Source organism: Anguilla anguilla, chromosome 8, assembly GCF_013347855.1.
Source record: "Anguilla anguilla isolate fAngAng1 chromosome 8, fAngAng1.pri, whole genome shotgun sequence".
Lineage (NCBI taxonomy): Eukaryota > Metazoa > Chordata > Actinopteri > Anguilliformes > Anguillidae > Anguilla > Anguilla anguilla.
In genome coordinates, this window is record NC_049208.1 from 34,566,607 (window position 1) to 34,581,949 (window position 15,343).

At 40.8% G+C, this 15,343-nt stretch overlaps 3 protein-coding genes across 4 annotated transcripts; 1 reads left to right on the forward strand and 2 right to left on the reverse strand.

Moving 5' to 3' along the window:
• Positions 1-2,519: 2,519 nt before the first annotated feature.
• On the reverse strand, positions 2,520-5,715 carry LOC118233626 (immunoglobulin lambda-like polypeptide 1). The gene is made up of 4 exons (XM_035429432.1): positions 5,574-5,715; positions 4,804-4,937; positions 4,391-4,442; positions 2,520-3,109 (listed from the first exon to the last, which is right to left on the reverse strand). Exons 1-4 carry the CDS (start codon positions 5,713-5,715, stop codon positions 2,790-2,792), a joined length of 648 nt encoding a protein of 215 aa, XP_035285323.1. The 3' UTR covers positions 2,520-2,789.
• A 595-nt stretch (positions 5,716-6,310) lies between these two features.
• LOC118233627 (immunoglobulin lambda-1 light chain-like) lies at positions 6,311-12,803 on the forward strand. The gene is made up of 5 exons (XM_035429434.1): positions 6,311-6,393; positions 6,579-6,879; positions 8,594-8,636; positions 12,221-12,272; positions 12,453-12,803. Exons 1-5 carry the CDS (start codon positions 6,342-6,344, stop codon positions 12,776-12,778), a joined length of 774 nt encoding a protein of 257 aa, XP_035285325.1. The 5' UTR covers positions 6,311-6,341; the 3' UTR covers positions 12,779-12,803.
• Positions 12,804-13,144: 341 nt separating this feature from the next.
• Positions 13,145-15,343, reverse strand: LOC118233494 (receptor-transporting protein 4-like). Of its 2 annotated transcripts, none has more exons than XM_035429293.1 (3): positions 15,202-15,343; positions 14,905-15,070; positions 13,145-14,164 (listed from the first exon to the last, which is right to left on the reverse strand). In XM_035429293.1, exons 2-3 carry the CDS (start codon positions 15,030-15,032, stop codon positions 13,825-13,827), a joined length of 468 nt encoding a protein of 155 aa, XP_035285184.1. In that variant the 5' UTR covers positions 15,033-15,070; positions 15,202-15,343; the 3' UTR covers positions 13,145-13,824. The 2 variants fall into 2 exon arrangements, with proteins under 2 accessions (XP_035285184.1, XP_035285185.1); XM_035429294.1 differs by having other exon boundaries at positions 14,905-15,065; positions 15,202-15,337.

Here is a 15,343-nt window from a genome sequence, read left to right on the forward strand (position 1 = left end):
GAGGAGCTTCTCTGTGTCACACAGAACCTATAACAGAGCTGCTGCTGAACCACACACACTTCTGTACCACAACATCACAGGGAACACAGAGTATCATTTCACAAGCAGCAATGATCACCTGGGTGTACTGAGTCCACCCAAAAACAGAGTATGTGTACTTTCTCCTAGAGGAGGAAGGAGTGGGATTTCAAATTAACTGCTGTCTGAAGGGTATTTTGAGTTGAATACATACATCAGAGTTTATGTAATTAAAGGTGTTTCTGTTCTGATGGGATCCTGGTGACATCTCAGCCACGATGCACTGACTCACAGAATTTATTATTTTCTGCGACAGTATTTCTTTGATTGGCACGATCATCATATTATTTTAAGTTTCAAATTTTGTTATTAGTTATTCAATTTAACCACAACGTAGCATGATACAGCATGGACAGAATTCCATGACAAGCTCCCATATTATTAAATGAGATCATTTTAAACTCAAAAGACATCAATGCATTCATTTTGAATTGATATCCCTTGAGCTTAATGTATTCAATTGCACAGGCATCCATTATATTTCAGGCATGGGGTCAGTACAGGGTTAGTATTATCAAAACCTGTTTGTGTTTGCTGAATAAATGCAGCATTGTGTATCTGGAAATTTGAAGGATGGAATGTATAAAAGTGTAAGAAAACCCCTCAGATACCCGTCAAGTGTCAAGGTCACCAACTGTAAGAGACCCCTCTGATGCACCAAACAGCAGAAGTATCTGAGTGGAGAAGAAATGCGTGTAGTCTTACCTGGTGCTACATGGAACAGGATTAATTTAATATAAAATTTCAATTATTTAAATCCAAAATAATGTTTTAACCAATAACTTAATAGTTATGGAGACCTCTTTTTCTCCATTCAAGAAGTGGAACAGATACAATTAAATTTTTCACTCCATGAAATCACAAGGAAACACTAAATGACTAAAACACTCATTGGAGCCACTGAAAATTTTAAAATGATGAAAATAATTTTTTTGACAATCTTTGGAGTATGTGAAAGGCAAATAACAATTGTAATCATCAAATGTTTGTACGAATATGTTGTTTTCTGAGTATTTATGAACCGAGAAACCATTTTTCTTTATTTTATTAATTTATGCATTTAAAATGAAAACATAGTTTTGCTTGACTGCTTATCTTCATTTAAAAAATATTTTCTCACTTTAATGCACAATCAAATTTTTAGATTAGACTGTGTGGTGTGGGGATGGCTGGTTTAAGCAGCCACACCTGCCCTGGGTCAAGTTAATTAGACCTGGCCAATTGGATAATTGGTGAAGAATTAGATAATTGGCCAGGCTAATTGGACCCAGGAACAGGAGTGGCTGCACCTGTGCGTAGTGAGGTAATCACTGCGCACAGGTTAAATCTGCCATCCCCACCCACACCAGGAGCTCTCTGTCATGACAGGGTTTAACATCTGCTCATTTGGCGTTACCATCTTGCCAAACCCTCGTGGAATAAATGTGGACTGTTTTAACATCTTCTCCCTGTGTCTCTGTGCTGGAGGGGCCCAAAGAAAGCCACTTCGGTGGCCTGTGGCAGGTGTGTTTGCCACAGACTGTATTTATGATATGGTGATAATTAAAGGTTAAGTTTAAGTATGACATTATTTTTCCATACCGATAAATAAGAGTGCAAGTTTCCTCAGATGTGAAATCTCTAATCAGAGATTCACGCTAAGACAACCGTAAGATGCAAACACATTCTATTCTCACCTCACTACAGAATGAGCCCTCTACCTCCTCATGCTCAAACAGCTGTCTCAGTGGTGGGGTATTTCGGGCTGAGAAACTGCAAGCTGTGGGGGTGAAACTCAGATTTGCATATGCAGGGCGGGGCAGGCTGATTCTGCTGTCCCTCAGTGGGACTGACTCAATCTGGGAATAGAGCAGCACTGTGGCCAGGTGTCTGGGCCGTCCCCAGGGGGTTAGTGTGAGCAGAGCACACATCCTGCTGCACAGAACTGCACTGAGCGCGCTCACACATCACTGCTCCTCTCAGCAGGCCTCCAGAGCTGGGACTGCCCCTCCTTAACTGATTCCAGATCAGTTATTTCACACACAACCTCTCATCACCTCCATCTGGTCTCTGTCTGAGTCTCCTATAAATTGGTATATAGTAATTTCGTAATTAATTATAATTGTATTTTTCATGAAAAGAAAGCTCGTGTAATATTTCTTAGTGGTTTCTCAATAAATTTGTGTCAAATATACAGTACAGACTGGAATGAAAACTTATTTAGAATTAAACCACTGACTCAATAAATAATATACATTCTTTTTATATTAACACAAAAAGTTTTATTATTATTATTATCTTATTTGAATTCTTGGGAGTATTCCAAAAGTATTTCAGTGGCAAGAACATAATTGTGATTTCATCAGAGTGAGGGCTGGCCTTTTGGTGGAATCACTACAGATTTTGCACAAAAACAACAGGATCACAAAAGTCTATTTTTTATAAAACAGCCAGTAAAACAATAACTTTTCAAAGAATCTTTATTATTTCAATGACTTTTATCTAACAGCTATTGCCAAAATCACGCAAACACAAATAAGAAGGCAGGTATGCATATTTGTTGAGGAGCACAAGCAGAGCACATGTGAGACATTAGCAGTGACAGCTCAGGCTGGAGGAAGGATTCACACACAGGCCCAGCTCAGTGTGCAGCAGTAAGGAGCAGAGAGGCTGAGAGCAGAGCAGGGTAAACACAGTGTGATCAGAGTGTGTGAGCTGGGCCTGCACCCGCCCTACTCAGCACAGTCAGCTCTCCTCAGTGTCTGAGGGGGGGCAGCCTGGGAGCCCTTTGTGGCCTCACAGGTCAGTGACCCCGCCTTCATCCAGTCGTCCGCACTGAGAGTCAGGGAGCTGCTCCAGCTGTACAGGCCGTCCTTCCCCAGGACCCCGGTGCTCCCGGCCACGCCCGAGCTCCTACTGGTACCGTCCACTTTCCAGCGCAGAGTCCAGTCTGACGGGAAGCCCTTGTTGGCCAGACACACCAGTGTGGCTTTCCCCTGCTTCACCTCCACACTGGAGGGGGGCAGGACTGTGAGGACGGGAACTGTGTCACCTGGGAGACAGGGCAGAGACAGTGAGGTCAGACAGTGGACACGCACCCCCCCCAACCCCCATGTGTCAATCATTCTGTCCTTGCAATGAGACTGAGACGTGAAATGTCATACAGAAGTTATCACTTACAACTTATTTGGAATGTCTGAATAGACTTTATTTGCATTTGCTTTATATTCTACAATATAAAGTACATTGGCATTATTAAAGGTTCTGTCTGCATGCATTCCATTATTATCAGATTGTGACGGTAGTACTTAACAATGATAAAATTCTTCATCACAACCAGAACTGCTTCTAGTGCAGCACTTTCAATTTACTCCACTTTTGCAGCTTGAACTGTCGATTATTTCAGTAGCCCACCATAGACCCAATACAATACGCAGCGGCTTGCAAAAGAATGGATACATACAGATATTCACGCTGAAAACATATAGAATGAACCACCAGGTTCCCGTTGTGTTCCCTCACGTATATGAACTGAACACGCACTCCGGCAGCAAGAAACAATTTTCATAAAATTTTTACATCAAGTTATCAAAAGCATTTGGTAAATATTTTCATTGCATTGGAAATTCCTCGCTTTAAAAAAAAAATCTATAAACATAATATATATATATATATAAATCTATAAACATAATATACTGTAGACTAGAGAATGTTATGACATCAGAACATAAGTCTGTAATGTAACAACATTCTTAATATAATAATGCGATCGCAAATAAAAATTAAAATAAAATTTGAATGAATAAAACGATCGGATTTCATAACCAACACAAACGACGAAGTGTATGAAGAAGGCTATGATCCAATTTCATTTTCAAGTGTGAAAAATAAATAACTCTGATTAAATCATTTAATTTTTTTTTACATTAGGGTTAGGTGGACAACACTATTTTATTCTACATTACTGAGAAAGAGATTGTCGTTTTGCAGACTGTGCCATAAAATACATGCTCGTACAGAGTGATCCTGCCGACGGCAAAGGAGCCAATGCAATTTAATTTAGTTACTCTCGAGCGCAAAAAAGAAAGTTATTGCAGGTCGGTCATCTAAACATCAACAGGTCTACGATAAAGACAAACTGCCTGAAGTCAAAATGTCCTAGAATAAAAAGTATTTGACATCATTTGACTAACATTTCTGTTTTTCATTCACGCATCTCCAGAATTACAATTTTGATTCACGACATCGAACGTCGGAAAATTGCAGCATATTAAAAAAAAAAAAAAAAACGCAAAAACATCGACAGTGAGGGATGTGGAAGAGAATTACTTACGTCCAACTGACAGTTTAGTGCCGCCACCGAAAGTGTACCACAGTGATACAGACTCATTCACGCGCCGTACAAAAACCTCTCACTCTAGAGACACAGCCGACCGTTGGCTTTTCCATTCTTTACTACTTCACGCAGCTTTTCAAATGTATCAACGATTCGCTTGTAAAAAAAAATGTTGCATGTACTTGGATTTGTATGTGAAAATGTATAGTACTCTTTTGAGCTTTTCACATGCATATCTTTTATTTTATTTCTAGCTCAACGACTGATTCAGCCGGCAGAAAATAGAATGTGGAATGTAAAATGCAAACAACCCGCAGAAACGTAATGTAAAACGAATGTATTAAAACAGATAGAATCTTCTAATATTTCTGTGGAAAATGTTGAAAAGGCTTGTTTGTATAACCACTTACTGCCGACTTCCAGTTTGGTCCCGCCACCGAAAGTCCACCACAGTGATTCAGTCTGATTAACTGGCTGTACAAAAACCTGCCTGTTGTGCACACTGTTGATCCGTCAGACATGTGTAGCCTTAGGAAGTCCCCTGCTGGAGAATCGTGGAACGACAATGAAGATGATGTTATGAAAGCTTATCAACGAAAGTCGTTTCGGTGTACGAGTCATCAATATTAAATATGTTTCAAAATACATTTTGTGACAAATGCTCTTCGATTCAGGTGAAATGATAAATGATGTGACGGTGACAGGTGTAGTAGCGCGAGATGAGCAGAGGAGCGCTGTTCACCTCCTCTTTGGAAAGCGCCATAGTTTCCTGCTATCGTCGAATCCCAGAGGAATTCAGTGCCATGGACAGCAATACAGGTATTCATTCAACCTTTTTTAATTTGAATTTTGCTTAGTCTTACTCAGACCTCATTTTGAACAAAACTTAAACAGAAAATATTCTTGATACAATGGCCACTTTAACTTAATTTAGAGTTTTGTCTTGATCAGTGCCTTTTCTACCCCAGGGATAATAAGACTGATGTGAAAGTGGAAATTTCAATCTTGTGTCACTGACAGATCCCAGTCCGTTAAAGTAAACAATAAGACCTCTGTGTATTCCTTGACTCTGTGTGTGCTCAGCTGGGAGACACAGGCTTGGGTCAGCATCTGTGGGGACGATCACACAGCACTAGTGAAGCAGTCCCAGAGTGAAGTCACCAGGATCTGGGCAGTGGACCTTTTATCTGGCGGTGGGGAGCCTCTATGTGCTGCAGCTGGAGCCGCTCCTGGAAGACAGGCTGCTCCCAGGTGTTGGATAGTTGCTGTAGCTCCATGGCCTTGACTGGGCTGATCCACTTTGGCCAGCGGCTGCTGTCCATGGTCCTGCACATACTGGGGATCGGGAGAGGTGACAGGAGAGAGAGAGAGAGAGAGAGAGAGAGAGAGAGAGAGATGGAAGCTGGGCGGGGCATCCAATCCCTGCCTCACGAGAGATAAAAACAGCAGTGAATAAAGCACGTGTCTGGAAATCAGGAAACATTCACTGCAATACAGTATTTCACTTTTCATTGATTCTGTATAGATATACAGCAAATGAATACTCCACTGTGCCTGACTGATGTCCCTGACTGTTTGATCTCTTGTAATGAACCTGTCATCAGTGCACACAATATCTACATTTATTAACCATATATTTCTCAATTATACCTCATATTGAGCCAGTCTTCTTTGGTTACACATCAATAATCATGCAGTCAGAATCAGTAATATTTACTTTCAAATACTTGACTGGGTAAAAACATCAGTGAATAGTGCATGTGTCCCAGCCCTCTACAGACCAACTGCTGTTCACACATCGGAGCTCCTCTAACTGTGTGTGACAGGATTTGTATAGAGGAAAGGGCTTTGCATACTTGTCTTGCCTCACTGCTCCACAGTCTTTAAGACCCTCAGTACTGATCAGTGACTGTCCAGTCCTTTTACAGACACTGACACAGGCAGCATTATGATGATGTCAAACTTTTTACTGCTGGTGACGCTGGGACTCCTTGTACAGGGTGAGAATGATGGATCCACATTAACTTCAGATATTGGTTATAGATCATATTATCATTGTTCACTTTTCACAAAATAAATGATTTCACAAGAGTTGACATTATAGCCTAGTCCAAATAAACAGATTTCAGAAAATTGTTTGAATAGTAACATGTATTGACATCCATTTCAATGTTTTGTTTTTCAGAATCAATGGCAGATATAGTTCTGACTCAGTCTCCAGCAGCTCAGTCAGTTCAGCTGGGAGTCACTGTCTCTATCAGCTGTACAACCAGTCAGAGTGTGAGCAACTACCTCCACTGGTACCAGCAGAAACCTGGCCAGGCTCCTAAACTTCTGGTTTATTATGCCACAAGTCGCCAGTCTGGGATTCCTGATCGTTTCAGTGGGAGTGGATCTGGGACTCAGTTCACACTGAAAATCACTGGAGTCCAGGCTGAAGATGCAGGAGATTATTACTGTCAGCAAAGCAGTAGCTCGCCGACACAGTGATACAGAGCCGTACAAAAACCTCCCTCAGTCAGACTGCACAGAGACTGCACTGCTGCAGCTGGGACCTACTGCAGGTGCTGAGGGGGGAGGCATTGATCTGTGACACTGAGGGGCCCTGCTCAAATTCTGAGATGTTTTGTGCATTAATAACGCTCATTTTTTAATATTTAATACAAGTTCTCCAAATGTAAGCTCATCCAAAATCTTCCTTTTAAGATCCGTTTTAATTATATTAGCTTTTCATTGAATGAATACACTTGAGATACTGGCACTTATACACTTGAGATATCAGCACTTTATAAACACAAGGAAAAGATGCACCGATTTAACAAAAAACTGGAGTGGTGAATTGCAATTCAATGACATTTCCTGGATGAGAGGTGGGACTTATCACACACAAGTGAAATATCTTGAATGTAAAGTTTGTACGTATTTGAGTTTAACACAAATTGTCACAGAACCCAGCAGCAGTGAACAGCAGGAAGTCCAGCACAGTGGAGTCACTCAGTCCAGAGCTCTCCCAGCACACATCACACAGGCTGCTGTTACACACCCTGACCAATCAGAGCTCCACTGCTTCTGATCTGATCCTCTAACTCTGTAATAAAAGAGCACAAACTACAGTCTGCTAGGCACTGCTGACCAATCCTGTGAGCCGCTGTGTAGAAGGGAACACATCATTATCTGTGAGGTCACCTTAAGAGGGAGGGACTCATTCAGCTCAGTCGTCCCTTTCTCACTGAGGAAAAGTGATTCCTCTGGGTGACTGTTTGCCTGCAGTCTGCCTGTACCAGCTTCACAATGTGAGCTCCCAGATTCAGTGGCTGTGCTGCTCAGCTGGCTGAGAGCAAAATGAAAATTAGAGGCTGCCGGCTGTACATGGGGAAGAGCAGGATTTTCTGTGCTCTCCAGATTTCATGGAGGAATTACTGCTTGGGACAAAAATGAAAATAAATCTTTATTTAAAATGTAGAATACGTACTTCAAGGTTAGTGCTGTTGTTTGAATATTGAAAAAGAAAGCATCTTCATTGGTTGTTGTAAAAATACAAATGCACTAAATACAGAGAAAGAAGGTCTTTTGCGTGAATATAGGGAACATTGACAATTTACAGTGTTTCACTTGTCATGAGTTATATATGGATATTCTGAAAATGAATAATTCCCTGTAACCTGATGGATGTTATTGACTTTCCGAACTCTTGTAATGCCATCAAAGCATACAGAACAATGTCAGAAACAGTAATATTGACATTTCAGTGTTTGACTGGGTAAAAACAACAGTGAGTAGTACAGTCCCAGCCCTCTATAGACCCACTGCTGTTCACACATCAGAGCTCCTCTAACTGTGTGTGACAGGATTTGTATAGAGGAAGGGGCTTTGCATACCTGTCCTGCCTCACTGCTCCACACACTTTAAGACTCCCAGTACTGATCAGTGACTGAACAGTCATTTCACAGACACTGACACAGGCAGCATTATGATGATGTCAAACATTCTACTGCTAGTGATGCTGGGACTCTTTGCTCGGGGTGAGATTGACGGATCCAGTTAAAATTTTCGTCATGCTATATTTTATTTCTTTACTTTTAACAAAGCAACTTTGTTCACAGCATTGTCATAGATGTATAGTCAAATTTACCAGAATATTGCACAGTGTTTGAGAATATTAATGTGCTTTGACATCCATTTCCATGTTTTATTTTTCAGAATCAATGGCAGATGTAGTTCTGACTCAGGATCCAGCAGCTCGGTCTGTTCAGCTGGGAAACACTGTCTCTATCAGCTGTACAGCCAGTCAGAGCGTTTACGATGGCAACTACTTCCACTGGTACCAGCTGAAACCTGGTCAGGCTCCAAAACTTCTTATTTATAAGGCCACGAGACGCCAGTCTGGGATTCCTGATCGTTTCAGTGGGAGTGGATCTGGGACTCAGTTTACACTGAAAATCACTGGAGTCCAGGCTGAAGATGCAGGAGATTATTACTGTCAGAGTTACCACAGTGTTCATGTGTTCACACAGTGATACAGAGCCGTACAAAAACCTCCCTCAGTCAGACTGCACAGAGACTGCACTGCTGCAGCTGGGACCTTCTGCAGGTGCTGAGGGGGGAGATAATCACTCGAGACATTGAGGGGTCTGTTCTAAAATATTGAGCTTCAGTGGATTATTATGAAATCATTCATATTCTCTATTCAAAGAGATTTCACTATATTTTAATCTTAGTGCATCCTGTCTTTTAATTAGGAATGTATTCTGGAAGAATTTTCAATGACTTTGCATTTTGAATACTTTGTAAAAGAGTTTAACACAAGATGTCACAGAACCCTGCAGCAGTGAACAGCAGGCAGTCCTGCACAGTGGAGTCACTCAGTCCAGAGCTCTCCCAGCACACATCACACAGGCTGCTGTTACACACCCTGACCAATCAGAGCACCACTGCTGCTTCTGATCTGATCCTCTAACACCATAATAAAAGAGCACAAACTACAGTCTGATAGGCACTGCTGACCAATCCTGTGAGCCGCTGTGTAGAAGGGAACACATCATTATCTCTATGGTCACCATAAGAGGGAGGGATTCATTCAGCTCAGTTGTCCCTTTCTCACTGAGGACAAAGTGATTCCTCTGGTTGACTGTTTGCCTGCAGTCTGCCTGTACCAGCTGCACAATGTGAGCTCCCAGATTCAGTGGCTGTGCTGAGAGCAAAATGAAAATTAGAGGCTGCTGGTTGCACATGGGAAAGAGCATGAGAATCTGTGCGCTCCAGATTTCATGTAGGAATTACTGTTTGGGAAAAAATATGAGAATATAACTTAATGAAAAACATGGAATACATTTTTCAAGATTAGTGCTGTTGACTGAATATTGAAAATTGAAAAAACTGAATATTGAAATAACAAGCATCTTCAATGCGCAGAAACACAGGCAGCTACACAAGGAACCAGCACCCAAGTCAGGGAAATGAAGGACTTAAATAAACCAGACACAGGTGAACTCAATACATAATCAAACAAGATAGGGATGGGTTAACGAGACATGAACAGAAACAATGATTGAATAATAGAAAACAATAATACAATTAACACATGGGAAACCAAAGAGGGAACGAACAGAAATTAAAAACTGAAGTGCCTCCATCTGGCGACGCAAAAAGGAAAAACAGAAACAGAAACACCGAACCATGACACATCCCTTACATACGAAATAACAATACATTGTTACACATAGCCTACTGTAGTTGTAATACAGTGGACTACTGTAAATAAATCTTCAGCATATAGCTGCTTACTCATTCTGATTTCAATTGAGGTATGAACTTGTTAGGAAACCTCCACCACTATCATGTTTGGGATCCACTACAGTTTCATGTAAATGTATTGGGACAGTTGTGTCGCAGTTGTTTCCCTCTGTAGTAATCAAATTTGTATTTCAAAGCAAACGACCATGGGGCTAAATTCAGTATGTGCATTGATTTCATATGTTTTTAACTAATATTTAACTATATTACAACAATGCCATTCAAATACTCTTTTTCTAAGTCAACATAAGCATTAGGACAAATGGCTTCTTTCTAAACTTGCTTGATAGCAATGAAACCAAATACTGGAGGACTTAGGAGTCACCAGCATTCAGGCCATCCATGGAAGACATTATAAAGTGGTGAAAAAGTTGTGGGGGAAAAAGCTAAATACTAAAATAATTGCTGGTGATCTCTATACATTAGGAGTGAAAGTATCACAGGACAGTGTGAAAAAACATAGAGGAAAATTACAAAGGCTACACTTCTAGATGTAAACCTCCCATCAGCAACAAGGACAGAAAGGAGAGATTGGAATTTGCAACAAAAAATAAAAAACAAAAAAACAAAGATAAGCCTGATTAGTAAATGAGACAAACATGAACCTCGACCGGAGTGATGGAAAGGTGAAAGTGTGGAGTAAGAGCGGAGTTGCTCTGGACCCTCACATACTACTTCTTCTGTTAAGCATGGTGGAGGCAGTGTGATGGCTTGGGCCTGTATGGCTGCATCTGATGTTTTATATTGCCTTCAATAGTCTGATATTCCTGATTCACCTAATGGGAGCTCCAACGTTTTGTTCTCAACATGCGCAGTACAGACTTACTCCAGGGACTTCACAAGCTTAGGCAAGCTGAAGGCGTCCTTTCCTGTCTAGTCTACTGTATGCACATCTATGGCATGGATACCTGGGAAGGCTTTTTTTCAAGAATGTCATGGAGTTTGTAGAGAACAGTTTGTTTTAGTTATTTCATTTAATTTTTAATAGTTTCATGTCTTTAATTGAATAGCCATTTTGTAGGATTTTGCCATCCTATAATTCAAAATTCCATCAGTAAAAATGCACGGAATTCATTGCAAAAATACCTGGGAAGGTCTTCGTCAAGAATATACTGGATATAGCAGAAAACAGTTTGATTTCCTTATTTTATTGAATTTTTAAAAGTGGCATGTATTGAATTGAATCACTATTTTGGAGTATTTTGCCTTCCGATATTTCCACATTCCTATGATAAAAATTCACAAAAATTTTTTGCATAAATACCTGGGAAGAAGGACGACTTCTTCTAGAATCTAGTTGAGTTTTATGGAATTTTAAAAAGTATGCATTTAACTTAACTACTCTTTAGGGGCATTGAATACTCCATTGTGGAGTATTTATTTAATTTTATTTTATTAATAATATAAATGCAGGGTTAGTCTAGGTTTAGCTAAGTTTGCACTCATTCATGCTGGAAAGTGGGAACATGTATGTGTGCCATTTCTCAGGTAGCTGTTCATATATTGCGATGACTGCTATGCAGTCATATCTCCCCAAGTTATGCCTTGGTGGGGCGGCATTCCTCATACCTATGAAACAGCAAGAGATTGATGTCTAAATAAGGCCGGTTGCATGTCTAATTCAGAACACATTTTGTGTAATTTCAACTCAGTCTGTGTTAAGAAGTCTCACTTTCTAACACATAAATTGTATATCCTATTTGTAACAAAAATTAGTAAAACAAAAGCTGTGTGTTGGATATTAACAGATCTTTTTTGAGAGTGGCAAGAGAGAAAAGCGAGCACATCTGGGTGGGGCATAAAGTCCGTGCATCACAACAGCTAAAATTAGCGATGAATAGTCAACATGTCCCAGCCTTCTACAGACCCACTGCTGTTCACAAATCAGAGCTCCTCTAACTGTGTGTGACAGGATTTGTATAGAGGAAGGGGCTTTGCATACCTGTCCTGCCTCACTGCTCCACACTCTTTAAGACCCCCAGGACTGCTCAGTGACTGTCCAGTCCTTTCACAGACACTGACACAGGCAGCATTATGATGATGTCAAATATTTTACTGCTGGTGATGCTGGGACTCTTTGCTCAGGGTGAGATTGCTGGATCCATTTTAACTTTGAATTTTCGTCATACTATATTTTATTTCTTTACTTTTAACAATGAAACTGTGTTCACAGCATTTGTCATTAATGTCCAGTTTACCAGAATATTGCACAGTGTTTGAGAATATTAATGTGCTTTGACATCCATTTCCATATTTTGTTTTTCAGAATCAGTGGCAGATATAGTTCTGACTCAGGATCCAACAGCTTGGTCTGCTCAGCTGGGAGACACCGTCTCTATTAGCTGCACGGTCAGTCAGAGCGTTCTCGGTGGCAACTTCCTCCACTGGTACCAGCAGAAACCTGGTCAGGCTCCAAAACTTCTGATTTATCGTGCCACAAGTCTCCAGTCTGGGATTCCTGATCGTTTCAGTGGGAGTGGATCTGGGACTCAGTTTACACTGAAAATCACTGGAGTCCAGGCTGAAGATGCAGGAGATTATTACTGTCAGAGTTTGCATCAGATCGGTGGTATCTGGGTGTTCACACAGTGATACAGAGCCGTACAAAAACCTCCCTCAGTCAGACTGCACAGAGACTGCACTGCTGCAGCTGGGACCGACTGCAGGTGCTGAGGGGGGAGGCACTGACCCGGGACACTGAGGGGCTCAGCGCTAAAACACCAAACTTCCGTAATACATTTTTTGTTTGTTATTTGACAAGAGAGTACAAACGTTCCATGTGTTCTCAGCAAGCTAGTAACACTACAAGTTGACATTAAAATGTATTTATCTAGTCATTTAACATATAAAATAATTAGAAAGTTTTGTATTAACAGCAACATAAGGAAGATAACTTGAATTTTTCTCAAAGACCTTAAATTGCGTAAAGCATTGTTTCTCACAAATGACAAACATTTCTCAAAATAAGACAAAAGCTTTTTATTAAAAGCAATTATCTCAACAAATAAACAATTCTGGCAACATTTTTATGAGCCTCAAGCATTTCAACAATAATTTAGATCATTAGTATTAAAAAATATCATATCAAAAGTACCATTAAAAAAGATAAAAAGTACACTAACGCGTATACACAATATCACTCCAAAGAGTTGTGAGATGCACATGAGTTTTCATTAATCACCCCTGAAAACAGCTCCTAGCCCTCACGCCATCTCTCTCTCTCTCTGTCTCTCTCTCTGTCTCTCTCTCTCATGTGAGTTTCCTCTCAGAGACTGCGATGGCACTGCAGGCAGATTATGGTTAACGCTGATTATCTCATTTCCTCCCCCATTATCTCCGCCCAGAGCCATAACCATACCGCCCTGCTACACCTCCACATATATATATATATATATATATATATATATATATATATATATGGTTCCAAACATATTATTAGACAAAATATGTTCTTCCATATTACGTTGGTTAAATATATATTGCGTAAAGTGCATTTTTTCTGTCATCGGGGAAAAAAAAAAAAAAACAATTTTGAATTATTTGTCTCAGGTAACCAGTTGAGCACCTCATGTTGCCTGTTGGGGCTCCTGAGGTAATCATGTTTCCTTTCCCAGTTCCTAGACTAGGCTCTGTGGAAACTAGTCTTCCACACAGCAGATCCCCTGACTACAGGCCTCACACAGCGAACTCTCATGCGGCTTCGTCCGCACTTTCTCAGGGGAGCAGGAATCGCTGTTGTCCTCTTCCTCTTCACCGTAGCAGTTCTTCTTGATCTTGCCAATCAGCTTGAGCAGGACCTTCTCTACTTCCTCCGTGGAGAACCCTGGGAGCTCAAAGTTCCCACTGCAGCCCCGGCATGCCTGTCCGAAGGGTCGCATGATCACCGTCCCCCGGGCTGCCTCGCTGCGCAGGCGGTAGTGGAAAAGAAGAGTAACCCGGGCCGATGGCCAAACTTTGGAACAGTTACCACACCTAAAACTGAGATAAGAGGCCAAGAAGGCGATTGTTCAGCCTTTTTATTTTGTTGTGTTTCCATTAATCTACTGAAAACATACGAAACATGCATACACCACATGGTGGCAGTGCCCCATCATTGATTTGCTGACAAAAGTAACAGCGCAATATTTGCGTGACTGACCAAAAATGGCTTTTTTTGGAGGTAACTACAACGAGCAACAATATAATGAACTCAACAATTAGATTCATTAGGCTATTGAATGCAGATGATATTGAACTCAACAATTAGATTCATTAGGCTATTGAATACAGATGACTAGGAGCTTGGGATGTGCAGCATGGCACCATTCAGACTGAATATTCAGCCTTAGTCTCGTAATAATCAATCAAGCAGTTAAATCAAGCCAGGAAAGAATAAATCCAGAAACCTCTCTAGAAGCATCTCTAGCAGTCTACCCCTGATTAAGGACTAAGGAAATACACCACCAATGCAGGAGTCAGGGGGGACACATGCAATGTCTAACATATAAATGTCTGAACTGCCACAAAATTACGGTAAAGTCAGCAAAAGACTAGACTTTCAATATATACATAAATAGAATATTTTTAATAAGATCCCACTCACTTATAGGGACGTCATTTATATATTTATTTCATTGATTGTTTTTTGCCTGCTTGTTTATACATACAACGAAGATGGTTAATGAGAGTCGCAGTTTGTAGAATATTGTTTTCTCACGAAAAGACAGCTGAATACGTACTTTCCGTAGGCACAGTGGCAGTAGATCTTCCATCCCCTCCTCCTCTCCTCTTTAGAGAGATTCTCTTGTAGGCTGTAGTTGAACTGAACAATCCAGCTGTCATTGTATTCTAATTCTTCTTCCAACATTTCGTCGAAAGTATCACGCCACAGCGTTGGAGTCTATTCTAGGAAATTACATATTTAGACATAACAATGTAAGTCACTTTATTCTCTTTACTGGATCTATAGGCGGTACATCTACAATTTCGAACAATATTCGTCAAGCTAACTGAAGAATTGCTATCAACATACGCACCTGTGTTCATTCTGTACCTCTTCTGTTCGTAAGATGTAAGCTTTCGGGGCGACATAGCTCAGGGGGTAAGACCGATTGTCTGGCAGTCGGAGGGTTGCCGGTTAAAACCCCGCCCTGGGCATGTCGAAGTGTCCTTGAGCAA